This window comes from Plectropomus leopardus, chromosome 21 (assembly GCF_008729295.1).
Source record: "Plectropomus leopardus isolate mb chromosome 21, YSFRI_Pleo_2.0, whole genome shotgun sequence".
In the NCBI taxonomy this organism is placed as follows: domain Eukaryota; kingdom Metazoa; phylum Chordata; class Actinopteri; order Perciformes; family Serranidae; genus Plectropomus; species Plectropomus leopardus.
The window spans coordinates 20,350,869-20,364,905 of record NC_056483.1 but is presented as its reverse complement, the minus strand read 5'-3'; the positions used below and the strand labels follow the sequence as shown (position 1 = coordinate 20,364,905).

Here is a 14,037-nt window from a genome sequence, read left to right as displayed (position 1 = left end):
CCTGAGCAGCAGTAAGACTCAGCCCCAGGGCCCTCGGCTAAAGTGTGTGAGAAAGCATCTGTGAAAGCTCATGTGGGTTTATGTACACTTGTATGTGCTTTTTTGCTTTTTGGCATACATTTGTGGTGTTGTGTAAGCCAATAGTCATCCCCCCTACCTCCACCATGAGCCCACTCTCCAACGTGACTCATGGATCAGATCAGTGGCAGTGTCAAAGCATGTTATTGCTCCCATGCTGACTCAGTGAGCGGCTGATGAGAGCTGAGATGAATGCTTCCCAGTGGTTCCTCTCCTGCCCCTCCTTTGGCTTTTAATCCATCTTCCTATCAGTTGTGGCTTCTGGACCCACTGCCTATTAGCACAGTGGGAAGCTGTGGTTGCAGTGCCAGAACCAGGGGAGAGCCTGAAGCCTGACGCCACCACTAACCAGCTCTGACCTCTCTTCTACCTCTTGAGAACCAGATTGGTGGTGTCGTGTCATACAATTGTCACCAGAAAGAAGAGACTAATAGGCGGGTCATATGTGCACAGAAATATAACCTTAATTATATTCCAAAAAAAAGAACACGTGCTACACAAACAGAGGCCTGCTTTTAGTTTGTTTCACCCACCCATATGTTGAAACAGTGGTTGCAAACCCCTTTGGCTTTTAACACATTAAAATGCACTGGTTTTACCCTTAAAGAGAGTTCCCGTTCATTTTTTCCAAAGTTAGACTGTGAGGTACTTATCCACAGTCAGTGTTTTACATAGTAGATGTCTGTTGGCACGCCCCCAGTTTGGATAAGCAGGCCAGAGTCCCGAACCTACACAAATTACTTCTGTGGAGGGGTCAGCAACAAAACATATTTGAGCCACCCAGTAAAATCAATATCGGTTTAAGTGTACATTATTTTAAGAATATTTTTATGGCTTAACCTTTCTGTTAGACAGCAATCTAATGAAGATTGAAGATCTGAGAAGTTAAGCCATTATATCTGTATTCAAAGCCACAACAACAACAACACTTTAAAAAATAAAAAACGGAAACCTCAACTCAATAGCATACACTTAAACTGTCATAGATTGTTTTAGGTGGGACTTTTTAGGTACTTAAAATAGTTTTACTGCTATATTCCATCGACAGCAGTACTTCTTCAAACTGAGGACAAGCCCACCGTCATCTACAGTATGTGTTACACAGATTATGGATAAGTACCTTATACAGCCCCACTTTGAAATGTCAAAAATATTTCATTAAGTGTTTCACCTCTCACCTATCTAAGTTCTATTGTTATTTACAAGTACAATTTAAAATCAGACAGCATAACAACTCCTAATAGTTTCACCTCCTATCTAATTAGTAGGGACTTCTATGTCAGTGTAGGTGATTCTGTGTCATCCCCTGCTCCTACCCAATGTGGCATCCCCCAGGGATCAGTTTTCGGTCCCATCCTTTTCCCCCTTTATTTGCTCCCTTTGGTTGATATCATACAAAACAATGAGATTCAGTTCCATTTCTATGCCAGTGATATGCAACTCCACCTGCTGATAAAACCATTTTACAAATCTATCATTATTGCATACCAGGCATTAAAATTTGGATGTCTGACAAGTTTCTCTACCTTAATGACACCAAATCTGAGGTCATCCTCTTCCCTTCCTTTAATTATCATAAAAACCCTGACACGTGCAACCCTCAGGAGAGTCCCAAGCTCTAATTTGGAAGCCACTGCATTAAACAAACTATGGATCTTTCCCCACTTTACCCACTTCATGACGATTAGATCGATAAATGTTTATATAATCATTTTCTCACTCCAGTTTAACTCTGTCCTCCTCTCTTGTTTCTCAGTGGTAACCCCTCACACTCTTCCTTTGCTTTGACTTTCATGTATTTTCTTTTTTTCTGTGTTAAGACCATAAAGCACCTACGGACGGCAGAGTTTAAACCCTTCGTAGTGTTCGTGAAGCCTCCTTCAGTCGAGAGATTGCGGGAGACCAGACAGAACGCCAAAGTCATATCAGGCAAGGACGACAAGGGAACTGCCAAGCCATTCACGGTGAGAGTACATGCAGTTTATTCCTCACACTGAATCCCACATCGATCACGGTAATATGTTGTTTAGATTTGTTTAAACTGTTTGAAGTACCAGATGGGTCAGGTTTGCATTGATTTAGACAATCACAGAAAATCAATTGGATATACTTTTTAGAGAGAAGCTGCAACTCTGGTTGGTGCTCCCCAAACTGGATGATATCTGTAAATGCTATTCAGATGAGATCAAGTTAAATGAAAGTTTAATGACCACTGTGAGGAAATGGGATCACCATAGCAGAAAATAACAGGATACAGCTAATAGGATATACATTAAGGAAGGATAAAGGGGGTTATTAAACATACAGCTGGGGAGCAAATTTACAACAGATACACATGGTGTCTAAACAAAGTCAGACAGTGAAAGATAGTTATTTATTAAATTTTATCGTCAAAAATTATAAACATGCAATGACTCGAGATGTTGACGTGTATATGTTGGAAGAAGATCAGTCACATGAAGGACGTAGCTGGGGAACATACTGAACACGCGGCCCGATGATGTGATGTTATGCTATAGAAACACATGGCTTTACACCTCACAGATTAGCGGCAGAAGAAATAACAGAAACACTATCTGGACCCTGTGTGTACGTTATGTGTGTGTGTGAGTGATGAGGTCACCCCTTGCGCACCTTCATCCCAGCCTGACGGGGACGCACATGAAATCAATTAGCCGGTGTTCGGTGCTGCTGTGAAGTTGCTGGGTAGGGGAGCAAGGCGGGGAGAGGTGTGATGGTTTTCCCAGCCCCATCGGGCCCGACACTTGCTCGCTCGCGTGCCTTGCTCGCCACAGGCAGCACGAGGGCCAAGAGTTCGGTCAGCAACACGCCACGGATGGCCTGATGGGACACCATAAGGAGAGGGGGAGGCTGAGAAGGAGACGGGATTGTTGAAGCTATGGAGACAGGGAGAGGCCAATGGGGAGTTAATTGGGCTCTGCAGGTGTAAGTCCAACACTTTCTACAAAATGTGACACTTCTTGTGGCTGTGATTCTTAGGGCTATACTCGATGCCAGTCAAATCGGATTTTGTTTGGCAATATGAATATTCGATAATTAATTTTGTTTTCCAAATAAAGTTTTAAAGTTAGAATGAGCTCAGTGGCACATTCTGTGTGACGACATTCATGTCATATAGTAAACAAGCTAACAGTGCTAATAATAGTTCACAAGTAAGCAACAACATTTTTCTTCAGCTTATGGTGCCTTCTCTCTCTCCCTCTGTGCCGCTGCCTGCATGTCTGCAGCTGCAAAGACTACCGTGAAAGTCAAGAGCACTCACTCCGCAGCAAAATCTGGGGTCCAATCTGCTCTATTTGAAGCAACATTAGTCAACTGAGGGTCTCTGACTGATAATTTCAGGCTTTGACTTTCAAGTTTCTGCCCATGGTCACGTCTCTCTGGCTTGATGTTTTACACAGACCTTGATATGACACTGTTAGTACCTCCATTCCCAGCTCAGACGTGAGACCACTCTATCCCCCCATTCAGCGATTGGACGTTATAAACAGAATGCAGAATGGTGAGGCGGCATAATGGTGTGACATTCCTGCCTTGAAAAGGCAGTTTTAATGCAGCTTATTTGAAGGCTCAAATCCCTCGCAAGCAGCATGATGGGACAGCCTTTTTATTTATCAATTTTATTGCAGTCTTTTTCCTCCTGAAATAACACTTCATATAAGATACAGCTCCAAAGATACCTCGATCTGTGTAATCGTGAGCTGAAGTAGCAACAACAGTGTCAGCAACCGCAAACTGAATTTTGACTGACAGCATGATGGATCTGCCCATAGCTGACTGAGTGGGGAAGGTGTCAGTCTATCCAGGCAGTCTTGCCAAATTTTGCACACAAACCAAAATGGGCCCATGGGAAATCCAATGTGCAGAAATTCATTTTCATTCATCATTATTCATTATGACACCTATCACTATCTTATTGTTACACTGACAAATTGCTCTTTTTAGCCCTTGAGACTCATGTTACACGCTTTTCATTCTTCATTTTGTTTGGTATTTTGGCTATGTTCATGCATATTTCATACATTTTGGCAAGATCTTGTAGTTTTGTTTAATCTCGGAATTTCCATCTTAGCAGCTACAATAAGTCTAAATTACACCGTGTAAGCAAAATTTTTACATTTATGCTGTTAAGTGCAAAAAAACTTGGAAATGCAAATCATTGACATATGTCATGCTGTGATAATACAAAAAAAATCTACTTTGCATTTAGTATATTGAAAATCTATATTTTTTTCATCAAAAGCATAGTGGCATCATGACAAAAACCTTTACATTTAAAGGGTTAAAAATCCTAAAATTATTGAATATTTGATATGCATGATTAGGACTGATGTTGGTTAAAAAATTAACTCAGCGAAAATAGAAATTAATATTAATGTGGACTGTTTTCTATAGCCTGATTTCAAAAAACGCATTTTGTATGCAGAGAAATACGAGTGTTTCTAATATTAAAGGCCCTAAGGGGTTAACTGAAGTCATACTGGTGAGTCAATCAGTATGATTAGGCCTCCCCGGTGTCATCCTCCCCCTGAGTGCGCTGGCTCTGCTCGGTGTATTTCTCTCCCAGGTGCGATCACACGGACAGTGCAGCATGCAGCTACAGGTCACAGGTGAACAGAACATTCTGTAGATATTTTACTTGACTGTCAAACTTTTAAAACCTACACACAGACACAAAGTCAGCTCGCATTAGTCACACAGTGAAATATCATTCAGCCTCCTCCTGCTCCTCACAGCAGGGGTCCTGAGAACAATGAGCTGTAGTTGTCAGGAATAGGATGATTGCTAACAAGGCAAGCTGTAGCTGTTATTACTCACTGTCCCTTTATTAGATTCTGATATTCTCTAAAGTAATACAAATACACCTCTATAAAATTTGTGTGACAAGAAGGTGTATTTCAGGCGGGTAACAAACCAGGTTCTGTGTAAATGTTCATGAACACTGACAGGACGTAAGCCGCCTCAGATTCACTATTAAAAGCTCTGAAAGAGAAGCTGTTGTTGGATGGGTCTTCTCAGACGTGTGCTATCCACGGCCAGCTGTATTTCTCTCCGAGAGACAGGTCTGCTTTAATGATAAAGGCTGAGGAACAGTCGTCTCATTGTTTCAGCAGAGCGCTCTGACTTTAGCCCCATTGTTTGAGCTGGAGATGATTCAGGGTCGCTTTTCAGAAGAGGAGCTGAAGCGTGATGTAGAAACAACCCAAAACAGGCTGATGCAATGCATTAGTCAGGTTGAAATGTGGTTAGTGAGAAAAATGGCACAGTATGTGAAGTTACCACAATTATTTAAAACAGATCTTGTAAAGATCTTTTCACTTTTGGGGGCTTATTTAAAGTGCCCCTCCGGACATGTTTTAAAGGTCCAGTATGTAGGATTTAGGGGGATATGTTGGTAGAAATGAAATGTAATATAATAAGTCTGTTTTCTTTAGTGAAAAAACACCTGAAAATATGAATTGTCGGGTTTTCGTTCCCTTAGAATGAACCTGGTACATTTGTTTTGGGCAGAGAGAGATCTAATTTGGCTCTCACCCCAAACCTCCTGAATGCCTGTATCCCAAGTTATCAGAGAAATTAGGTGAGCAGTCCATCTCCGACATGCCAAACAGCATAGGAGAAACACTAATTTAACATGAACCTGCTTCTTTCAGCGTTTTTACTGGTTTAAGTCACCTGGTGCATTTGTTTTGGAGAGGAAGATATCTCTGCGTATGATTTGGCTCCCAGTAAAAACCTCCTAAACAATGAACACAGAAAGAGTTCTAACCTGGAGTTTCAGCTTGTTGCAATCTAGCTAGATGTCACTAAATCTCTCTAAATCTTGCTGTTTCACAGAGAGCCCCAGTAATGAGTCCTAAATCCTCATCTCAAAGTTCACATTTACTGATGTATTTTTAATGTCATAGAACAAAACGCTGATTGTCTTTTCAGCTTGTGTAACCACAGACCTTATTTCAGGCCTCTTACCAAAAAGCCTTTTAAAAAACCCACTGACTTTGAGACGAAGCTTTTGTCTTAATTATGTACCTAATCTAGCTGCGTACATTTGAATCTCAGATTTAAGGGAAGTGCACAGATTTCACCCTCTTCAGTTGAAGAAAAAACATCTTTCTGGTGACGACCATTTTCAGACATTTTAGGGTACTTGAACATTTAAAAAACAACACATTTTTGAGTGCAGGGGGACTTAAAGTAGGGAGGACAAGTGTTTTTTACTGTGATCAATAAGGCACGTTTCCTTCTGAGGACGTGGAGTGTGTGGTGGTTTTAAAGGATGATACCTGAGGCTGACACATGCTGTTATGTGCCACTAAAGTGCTGAAACGTTTTATAGTCCCATAAGATAAATGTTCCCTTCTAGACCTTATGTACATTAAAGTGGTCCCATTAAAATCACAAATATAGTAATTAAAATAGAGAAAGCAATAAAAATTCAAGCCATAAAAATGCTACACGGATTAAAATCTGCGGTTCGGACAAACATCAGTGTTAAGCCCAAAGCAAGAGTCTACAGCCTCATATTGTGCAATGAAAACTGCCATTTATCTGTGCTAGAACAAAGTGCTTAAACAGGCACAAGACGCTACATCATTTCATGTGGAAATTAAGCAATCTAATGGCAGTGCGGATAAATGAGTCCCCGCTGTTTTGCTTCTCAAGTTTGGCCCTCCAGAAGTGGCATCAGCTCAAACTGCCCTCTGAGGAGAGCGATCCAGCGCGGATCAGCGGACGCCAAAGAATATCCACTCGCTGCCTCTTGCCCAGCTTTCCATTAGCCTCTTTTACCTTCATTACATCCATCTCTCTGCCCCTTCTATTTTATCCTACATCTATCTTATTATTTTCTGTTTTTTTGATTCTCTTTCCATCTTACTACCCAGCTCGCTGTCCCTTAAGCGGTGTCCTGCTGTGATTAATGTTCTTTTACCTGGAATGGTCTAACTAGAGACAGACGCAGAGACTCGCTGGTGGACATGGAAAGATTGTGCACACATAACAACGCACAGTTTCCCAGGTTCGTGTAGTTGCCAGAACAGGTCAGAGGGGTTGTCTTCCTGGCGTTGGACACAGTGGTCATTTGTAAGTCCAAGTCCAACAATGGTAGTCCTGCAGGGGCTTCAGTCCAGATGACAGAGAATATAGTCCCACTGTGGAACAATTTTCTCCTCAAGCCAGCAAACCTTTTGCCCTCCCTCAGCCCGTCCCCTCCCTGTCATCCTCCAACGCACGGGCTGATAAAACCATCACAAAAGAGCATGAGGTGGGGTGGGTCAGTTTTTATGTCTTCGTGCCGGCAATAGCCAAAGCCAGGGCATTATGTTTCTGGGTTCCCATTCTTGTGAATGCAATATCTCAAGAATGCTTAGAGAGAATTTGTTTAGATTTAGCACAAACATTCATGTAGAATTTACAATAACCTGATTCAAATTTTGTCAAAGGTCAAGGTCGTTGTGATCTTGTGTCTGTCTCATTCTTTAGAATGCTATATATCAATATTGTCTTGAAGGATTTTTATTTTTAAATATAAAAATGTTTATTTGGACTCAACAATGAACTGATTAAATGTTGGTGGTCAAAGGTCAAGGTCAATGTGACCTTGCATCCCTCTTCCTGATCGTGAATGCGATATCAGAACATCTTGGGGAAATTTTTCCAAATTTGGACTCAACGATGAACAGATTAGAATTTGGTGGTCAAAGCACAATGAAACCTCAGGAAACCTGTTTTTGGTCATAACTCGAGAATTCATACGCTAATTATGAGGACATTTCACACTAATGTCGATAAAGTGATTACATTTTATATCCACAAGGTCAAAGGTCAGCTTCTCTGTAACATCATGATGTCCTGCAAAAACACTTTTCTGTCCATTACTCAATGTTATATCTCAGTAAAAAGAGGAGAGATATCTGTTCAGATACTAAATTGGGTGTCTAATTGAAACTGTGCTGATTGTTAAGCTCTTTCGTGCTGACAGGGGGAGGGGGAACATCCACGTTGTCAGAGACATGGATAGATATGGTGCACCGAGACATACAACCGCGGGGCAGTGATTCTAGTTTTAAGGTAGAGACATGAGAGACAGCAAGAACCCCCCAAAAAACAAGCTTTTGCTGAGCGTCACAGTGAGTGAGTGTTTATATTTAGCTGCGCAGCTAATGCATTATGAAGCGGAAAACCACCAGAAACATTCTGAAGTAACTCCTGGCTGGAAGGAGCATCTCTAAAAACTGAGCGTTTAGGAGTTTTACACTTTAACGAGGCTGTGTTTATGTGCATACACATTGTATGCACACGCAGCTTGATCCCTGCCTGCGGGTGCGGGTGCATATATATGTGTGTGTGTGTGTGTTTGCTGTGCATGAATGTGCATCTGTGTGTATTTATAATTGTGTGTTTGGCAAAGGGGTCCACTATAAAACCATATCTGTCCAGAAATCTAAAGTTGAGTGTTCCCAGTAAAAACACGCGGCTAAATCAGTGCAGCCACTTTAGCCGTGCTGTTGCAGCGAGGGCGGGAGCAGCCGGGGCCCACACAGCCCAAACCAGAAAGCCTCAGAGGGACCACCATGGAGAGATACCTGGGCTGTTTCAGAATGCTCTATCTATGAATGCAGGAGCCCCAGATTGGCAATATTTACTCCCACCCTGATAAAAATATGTTATTTGGCTATTCCTCACAGTTAGCACGTGGTTTTATTCTTTACACTGGACAGCTCATTTACATACTGACTTGGAAACTTTTCACCCCCCTGAGGACCCCTGTTCAAACCCGATGCAGTGATTTCATGCAGCTCCCTTCTCTTGTACTGATAAGCCAAACATCTTTTTGAGTGGATGTCTCACTACCTGAAGTGCACAACAAACAAATTAACACTAGCCCATAACATGTCATGTACCAGCTTATTAAGCCTTTGAACCCATGTTTTTTTTTGTTTCCTTTAATTATTATAATTATCTTAGTTTTTTTTATCTAAATTACCTCTTTAATTTTAATTTTACTTGATAATTATGTGTGTTGCTTAATAATTGTATTTATTTGCCTTTATGAGTAGGGAGGAGATTGCAAGGGGGATAGATCTGCTTAAAAACCATCACAAAATTTGTATTACTGTACTTTGCTAATGTGAATTGTAAAATATATATATATATATAGATTGCAAAAAATATATATATATATATATAATAAATTGCAAAAAGTCAGTAGATTTAGAAAATTATTTTTAAAAAGCTAGTTGAAAAAGTCCAGGGAAAATTAAAAAAAAAACTCTGGTCTTAATTAGAAATATCATATATAGCACATTATAATTATTTTTTTCCTCCTCTTGTTTTTTTCTTTTTTTTAAAAGCATTTTTAAGGTCATTTTTTTGTTTTTTGTTTTTTTTATTTTTTATTTTTGCTCATTTTTATGTAATTTCCTTCTAACTTTTAATTAATGTCTTATTTTAATTATATGTCTTGGCTTATTTTTGGGCCATTCATTGTTAAGTTTCTATGTCTAAATCGAGATAATTTGCGCAGGTTTCAAAGGGTAAAGTTCACACTCTTGACTCAGCCTCTTCAGGTACGTTTGAAACTCTGAAATTACTGCCTCGCTTTTGCAGACTTACAAATCAATCTGTCCGTTTTTGTCACTTGAGTGTCAGCTCCAGTCGCTGTGGCGGGCTGTGCAGCAGGGCCACCGAGCTCCCAGTCCCGACAGTGGGACAGCGTCACCGCAAGCTGTCATTTCCCCATCACACATATAAAATCCAGACCGGCAACAGTGTATGTTTTACATGTCTGCCTTTGGGAAATGATGGTTGTGCTTTGTCCTTCTGCTTATTTTGAGGATATTTTATTTTTCTTTGTGAATTGGATAACCGTGTGAGGAAATGATGAAAATTCCTTGAGGTCAGGTTGTTGCATGGGGAGGTTTTAGTGCGCGGTCTGTGCCAGGGTTCATGTGTGGGTACCATGTCTCAGCGAGGTTATAACGGGCTCCGTACGGGACACATTATGTTTATTTGTGCGTTCATGGCCGTGTAATTTGTGTTTACAGTACGTGAATTTATTTCTTGTTTACTTCTCTTGGCCGCCTCAAATGGACTGTTTTGCTTTTAGCTTGTGCATTTCTGCAGTTTTTTTTGTGTGTCTTTTTCACCTCTTCTCCCTGTTGTCACTGCAGGAGGAAGACTTCCAGGAAATGGTGAGGACTGCCCAGACGATGGAGGCTCAACACGGCCACCTGTTTGAGAAGGTCATAGTCAACGATGACCTCTCGGCGGCCTTTGGCGAGCTGCGGTTGGCGCTAAAGAAAGTGGAGATGGATACTCACTGGGTTCCAGTCAGCTGGACTCACTCCTGAGATCCACACAAAAGGAAAAAAAAGGGAAGGGCTTTCACAAAAATATGCAAGGTTTTTTGTTTTTTTTTTATCTTTTTATGTCCGCTGTGGCTGGTGTTCGGGGGATAACGGGAATAAAACAAGACAGCGCCAGACTGCTGTGTCGCCATACCTGAGCTGCACGGAGCTAAAAATAAGCATGAGATCAGGTTGGATTTAGACCTCAGCTGTGGTCTTGATGTGGATCTCCAGGTTTGACCAGATCTGACAGTGCTGAGGCTAAGGGCTTCTCTCCAGAATACGGGCCTTTGACATCGATCTGCGTCTCAGTCTGGGCCACACAACCATGGCAAGGACTTAGCGCTCCTTGGTCCAAGCCAGAATGTGGAACGAGCCTGGACCGTCACAGCACCAGCAGTCCTGCCAGCACATCCGCGCCAAGCAGGACTCCGTCTTTAGTGTGTTTATACCATTAGACCATTAGAAACCAAAGGGATTGACATATTTCTTCACGGTGGAGAACTTACATGCATACGTCTGTAAAAGAACATCTGAGGGAGAAAAAAGGGGGGGAAAGAAAACATATTTGCCTTCTGTCTTACTATTTCTGTGCTTCTATAATGCTTCCAAACAAAACATGATCAGGTACACTCACAAGAAAGGGCAGTAAGTGTAATTTTATTTAAGAGAAATTAATATATTTTCTAATATCCTCCAGTTATTTTTTCGCGTACCGTTTTGTATACATATCTCGACTTTTTAACGCAACCCGATCTCGACTGTAGCCCCCTCTCTGACAGCTTTGTGCACCCGAGGCGTCTTGTCTTTCACTCAAGTGTTTTGATTCCATCGCCCTCGTCTAGTTTTCCCTCCACAAAGCACATACAGAGCCATTTTATTTAGGTGTTATATGTTCCATTTAGCAGCGTTTTTCGGAAAAAAAAAAAGGCCACTCTTCACATGAAGGTGCCCAGCATAACAGCTTTGCCATTTAACGTCCCAGAGCTGGACACTTGCGGCTGTCTGCTAGAAGAAAATGTTCACAATTGTGTTTTATTAGGGTGGAGTCTTTATTTTGATTCACATAAAAAAAATAGCTTCAGCGAGGCTGCTAATAGAGAGTCCACAGCACACGTCCAGGACTTTAGCTCAGAGAAAATGCTAAGTAGCCGCTCCTGACTTTATGAGCATTGGACATTTATTGCTAATTTAAGTCTCATATTCCCAGTCTGACTTACTTGATTTTACTCAGTGCTTTTCTTTTGTAACTTCTAACTGATTTTCAAAGCAGCGAGGCAATATTCCTGGCTGGTTTTTTTCATCATTAAAAATGCTACAGCCCTGTAGCTCCTTAGCTCTTTGCTGCTAATGTAGTGAAACCCTGTTAAAAGCAACATTTCATATTTTAAAGCAATAGTTTCCCCTCTTATTTTTTTTTTCTTGCAGTATGAGATGAGAAGATCAATACCAAGTTCATGTCTATATACTGTTTATGGACCCTAGAGCCAAAAAGCACTTAGCTTAGCTTAGCCTCAAGACTGGAAACGGGAGGAAACAACCAGCTAGCACTTCTAAAGTTATGTTTCTGTTGGCGAACAAGATATCTGATGAATTACTTTTAATGTGGACATCTTTTTTAATTTTGGAGAGGCACAGTAGTTGTTTACTCATGCTTTGTCTGTATGCTAAGGTAAGCTAATGACCTTCTGGCCCTGGCTGCATCTGTTGTTTTTTTTTAAATCCCACTTTATAAGAAACCACCTCTGCATGATGAAAGCGGGTTGCTTGATGTCAAGGCCTGATGATTGGCTGCTGCTATACTGCAAGCCATCGCCACTGAAAGAAACTGTAGCTAGTTGTGGATGTACCCAGCAGTCCCTCCACCTCATGCCCCGCCCAGAGGCTACCAGTTTGCTGATCTGGTGCATGCGTGCACAACTAAAGGTTCATCTCTGCAAAATATGACTGCAACAATAGCTTGGAAAATAGTGATATGGGTAGTTAAAGGGAATTCTTGCAGATTTTTAACCAGCTGTCATGCAGTGTGGGCAGTTTGTATAGCAGAGGTCTGTGTGAGTATGTGCATGTGTGTGTGTGCGTATTGCGTGTGTGTGGTGTAGGTGTACCAGACGTTTGCAGGTGGGCAGGGAGCTCCTGGTACTGGTGACTAAGGGGAAGCCAAACACTGTTAATTTGCACACACTGCCCACATTTTGGTGACAGAGCTGGTTGAAAGTTTCCCTTTAAGTTCTGCAGCAACTTGATTTGAGCCAGTGACTGTTAGTAAACAAACAAACACATACTGTACATGTAAATAAGACACATAGGGCCTCATGCAAGAAAGTATATACAAACAAATTTTCTCTTATTTTTGCTCTTATCCATGATTTGTTCTTATTTTGTTTGTACCCACTGATTTTGGGATTCACCAATGTTTTCTTAGTTTTGATTTTCTTTTAAGTAAGAGGAAATTTTACAAGTAGTAGCACTTGTACCAAGATAAAAGAAAAACATCTCGCTGTCACAGTCCACAACTTGTTTTATATTAAGTTTTATATTTGAGGAACATTCAAAAGAAATCGATGGATAACATTTAATCAAATGTAGATAATGTTTCAGAATAATTACAATGAGTGGATTATTAAATTTCAGGGCTAAAGAAACTATATAGATACTATACAAGATGCATTGATCCCAATTACTGTAATCTCAGTTACTGTGCGCCGATCCGCTGACCAGTGCTATAATGTAACTTAGTACATTTACCCATGTACTGTACTTAAGTATCTTAATCTTATGCCAATTTCCACTTCTACTCCACTACACTTTAGCAGGGGAATATTGTACTTTTTGCTCCACTACCGTTATTAGATTACTACTTTACAAATTGGGATTTTTGCGTAAAAAACATATGAATGAATATGTGTAGCTAAAACAATTTGTAAGTTAATTAGAAAATTAATTGTCAACTATTTTTATAATCATTTTTCCAGCCTCTCATATGTACTATATGTATGAGGACTTGCTGCGTTTACTTATAATGATTTTAATTATTCTGATATATGACATATATTTAAACCTTTTGCATGCATACTTTTCATAATTCAGTACATTTCCCAAACATCACATTTACATTGTTTATTGCAAGTTTATTGTATCAATTTCACTACGGCAGAAGTTCTTCTTCTTGCAACCTTTTCAGTGTCATGTCTCCAGTCTTGGCTATGTGCTCTTAGTGTTTAGGAGGCGTTACCTGTGATAATAGGTGACTTAAGATCAAGTGGGATTCATCATTGAGCAAACCTGGGTAAGAGCAAATTTGGATGGTTAAGATAGTTTGGTGCATTTGGAGTTGAGTTCTCTTATATTTTAAGAGAAAATATAGGAGAAAGTTTAAGAACGTGATTCAGCATGAGGCCCATAAAGGAGGTTGAGGGGCATTGTAACCCAACGCTCTACATGTAAGGAGCATTGGCAAAGTAACAGAACAATTATTACACATATGTCAAATTGTTTTGACAGCTTTAGGATCCCCAAAAGGGATATGGCCTTGACGTTTTGCAAAGCACCCGTATGTGCTGGTCTGGTCTACTGGCAGTGAGTATAT

The 14,037-nt window shown here is 40.7% G+C and overlaps 1 protein-coding gene across 2 annotated transcripts in view; it reads left to right on the top strand.

The window, feature by feature from the left end:
• mpp7a (membrane palmitoylated protein 7a) overlaps positions 1-12,783 on the top strand; it is a 171,563-nt gene extending 158,780 nt beyond the window's left edge. For both annotated transcript variants that reach the window (XM_042510456.1, XM_042510457.1), the window contains exons 16-17: positions 1,899-2,042; positions 10,272-12,783. In XM_042510456.1, coding sequence (XP_042366390.1) covers positions 1,899-2,042; positions 10,272-10,451 — 324 coding nt within the window. In that variant the 3' untranslated portion in view covers positions 10,452-12,783. The remainder of the gene's footprint in view (positions 1-1,898; positions 2,043-10,271) is intronic.
• The last annotated feature ends 1,254 nt before the right edge of the window (positions 12,784-14,037 follow it).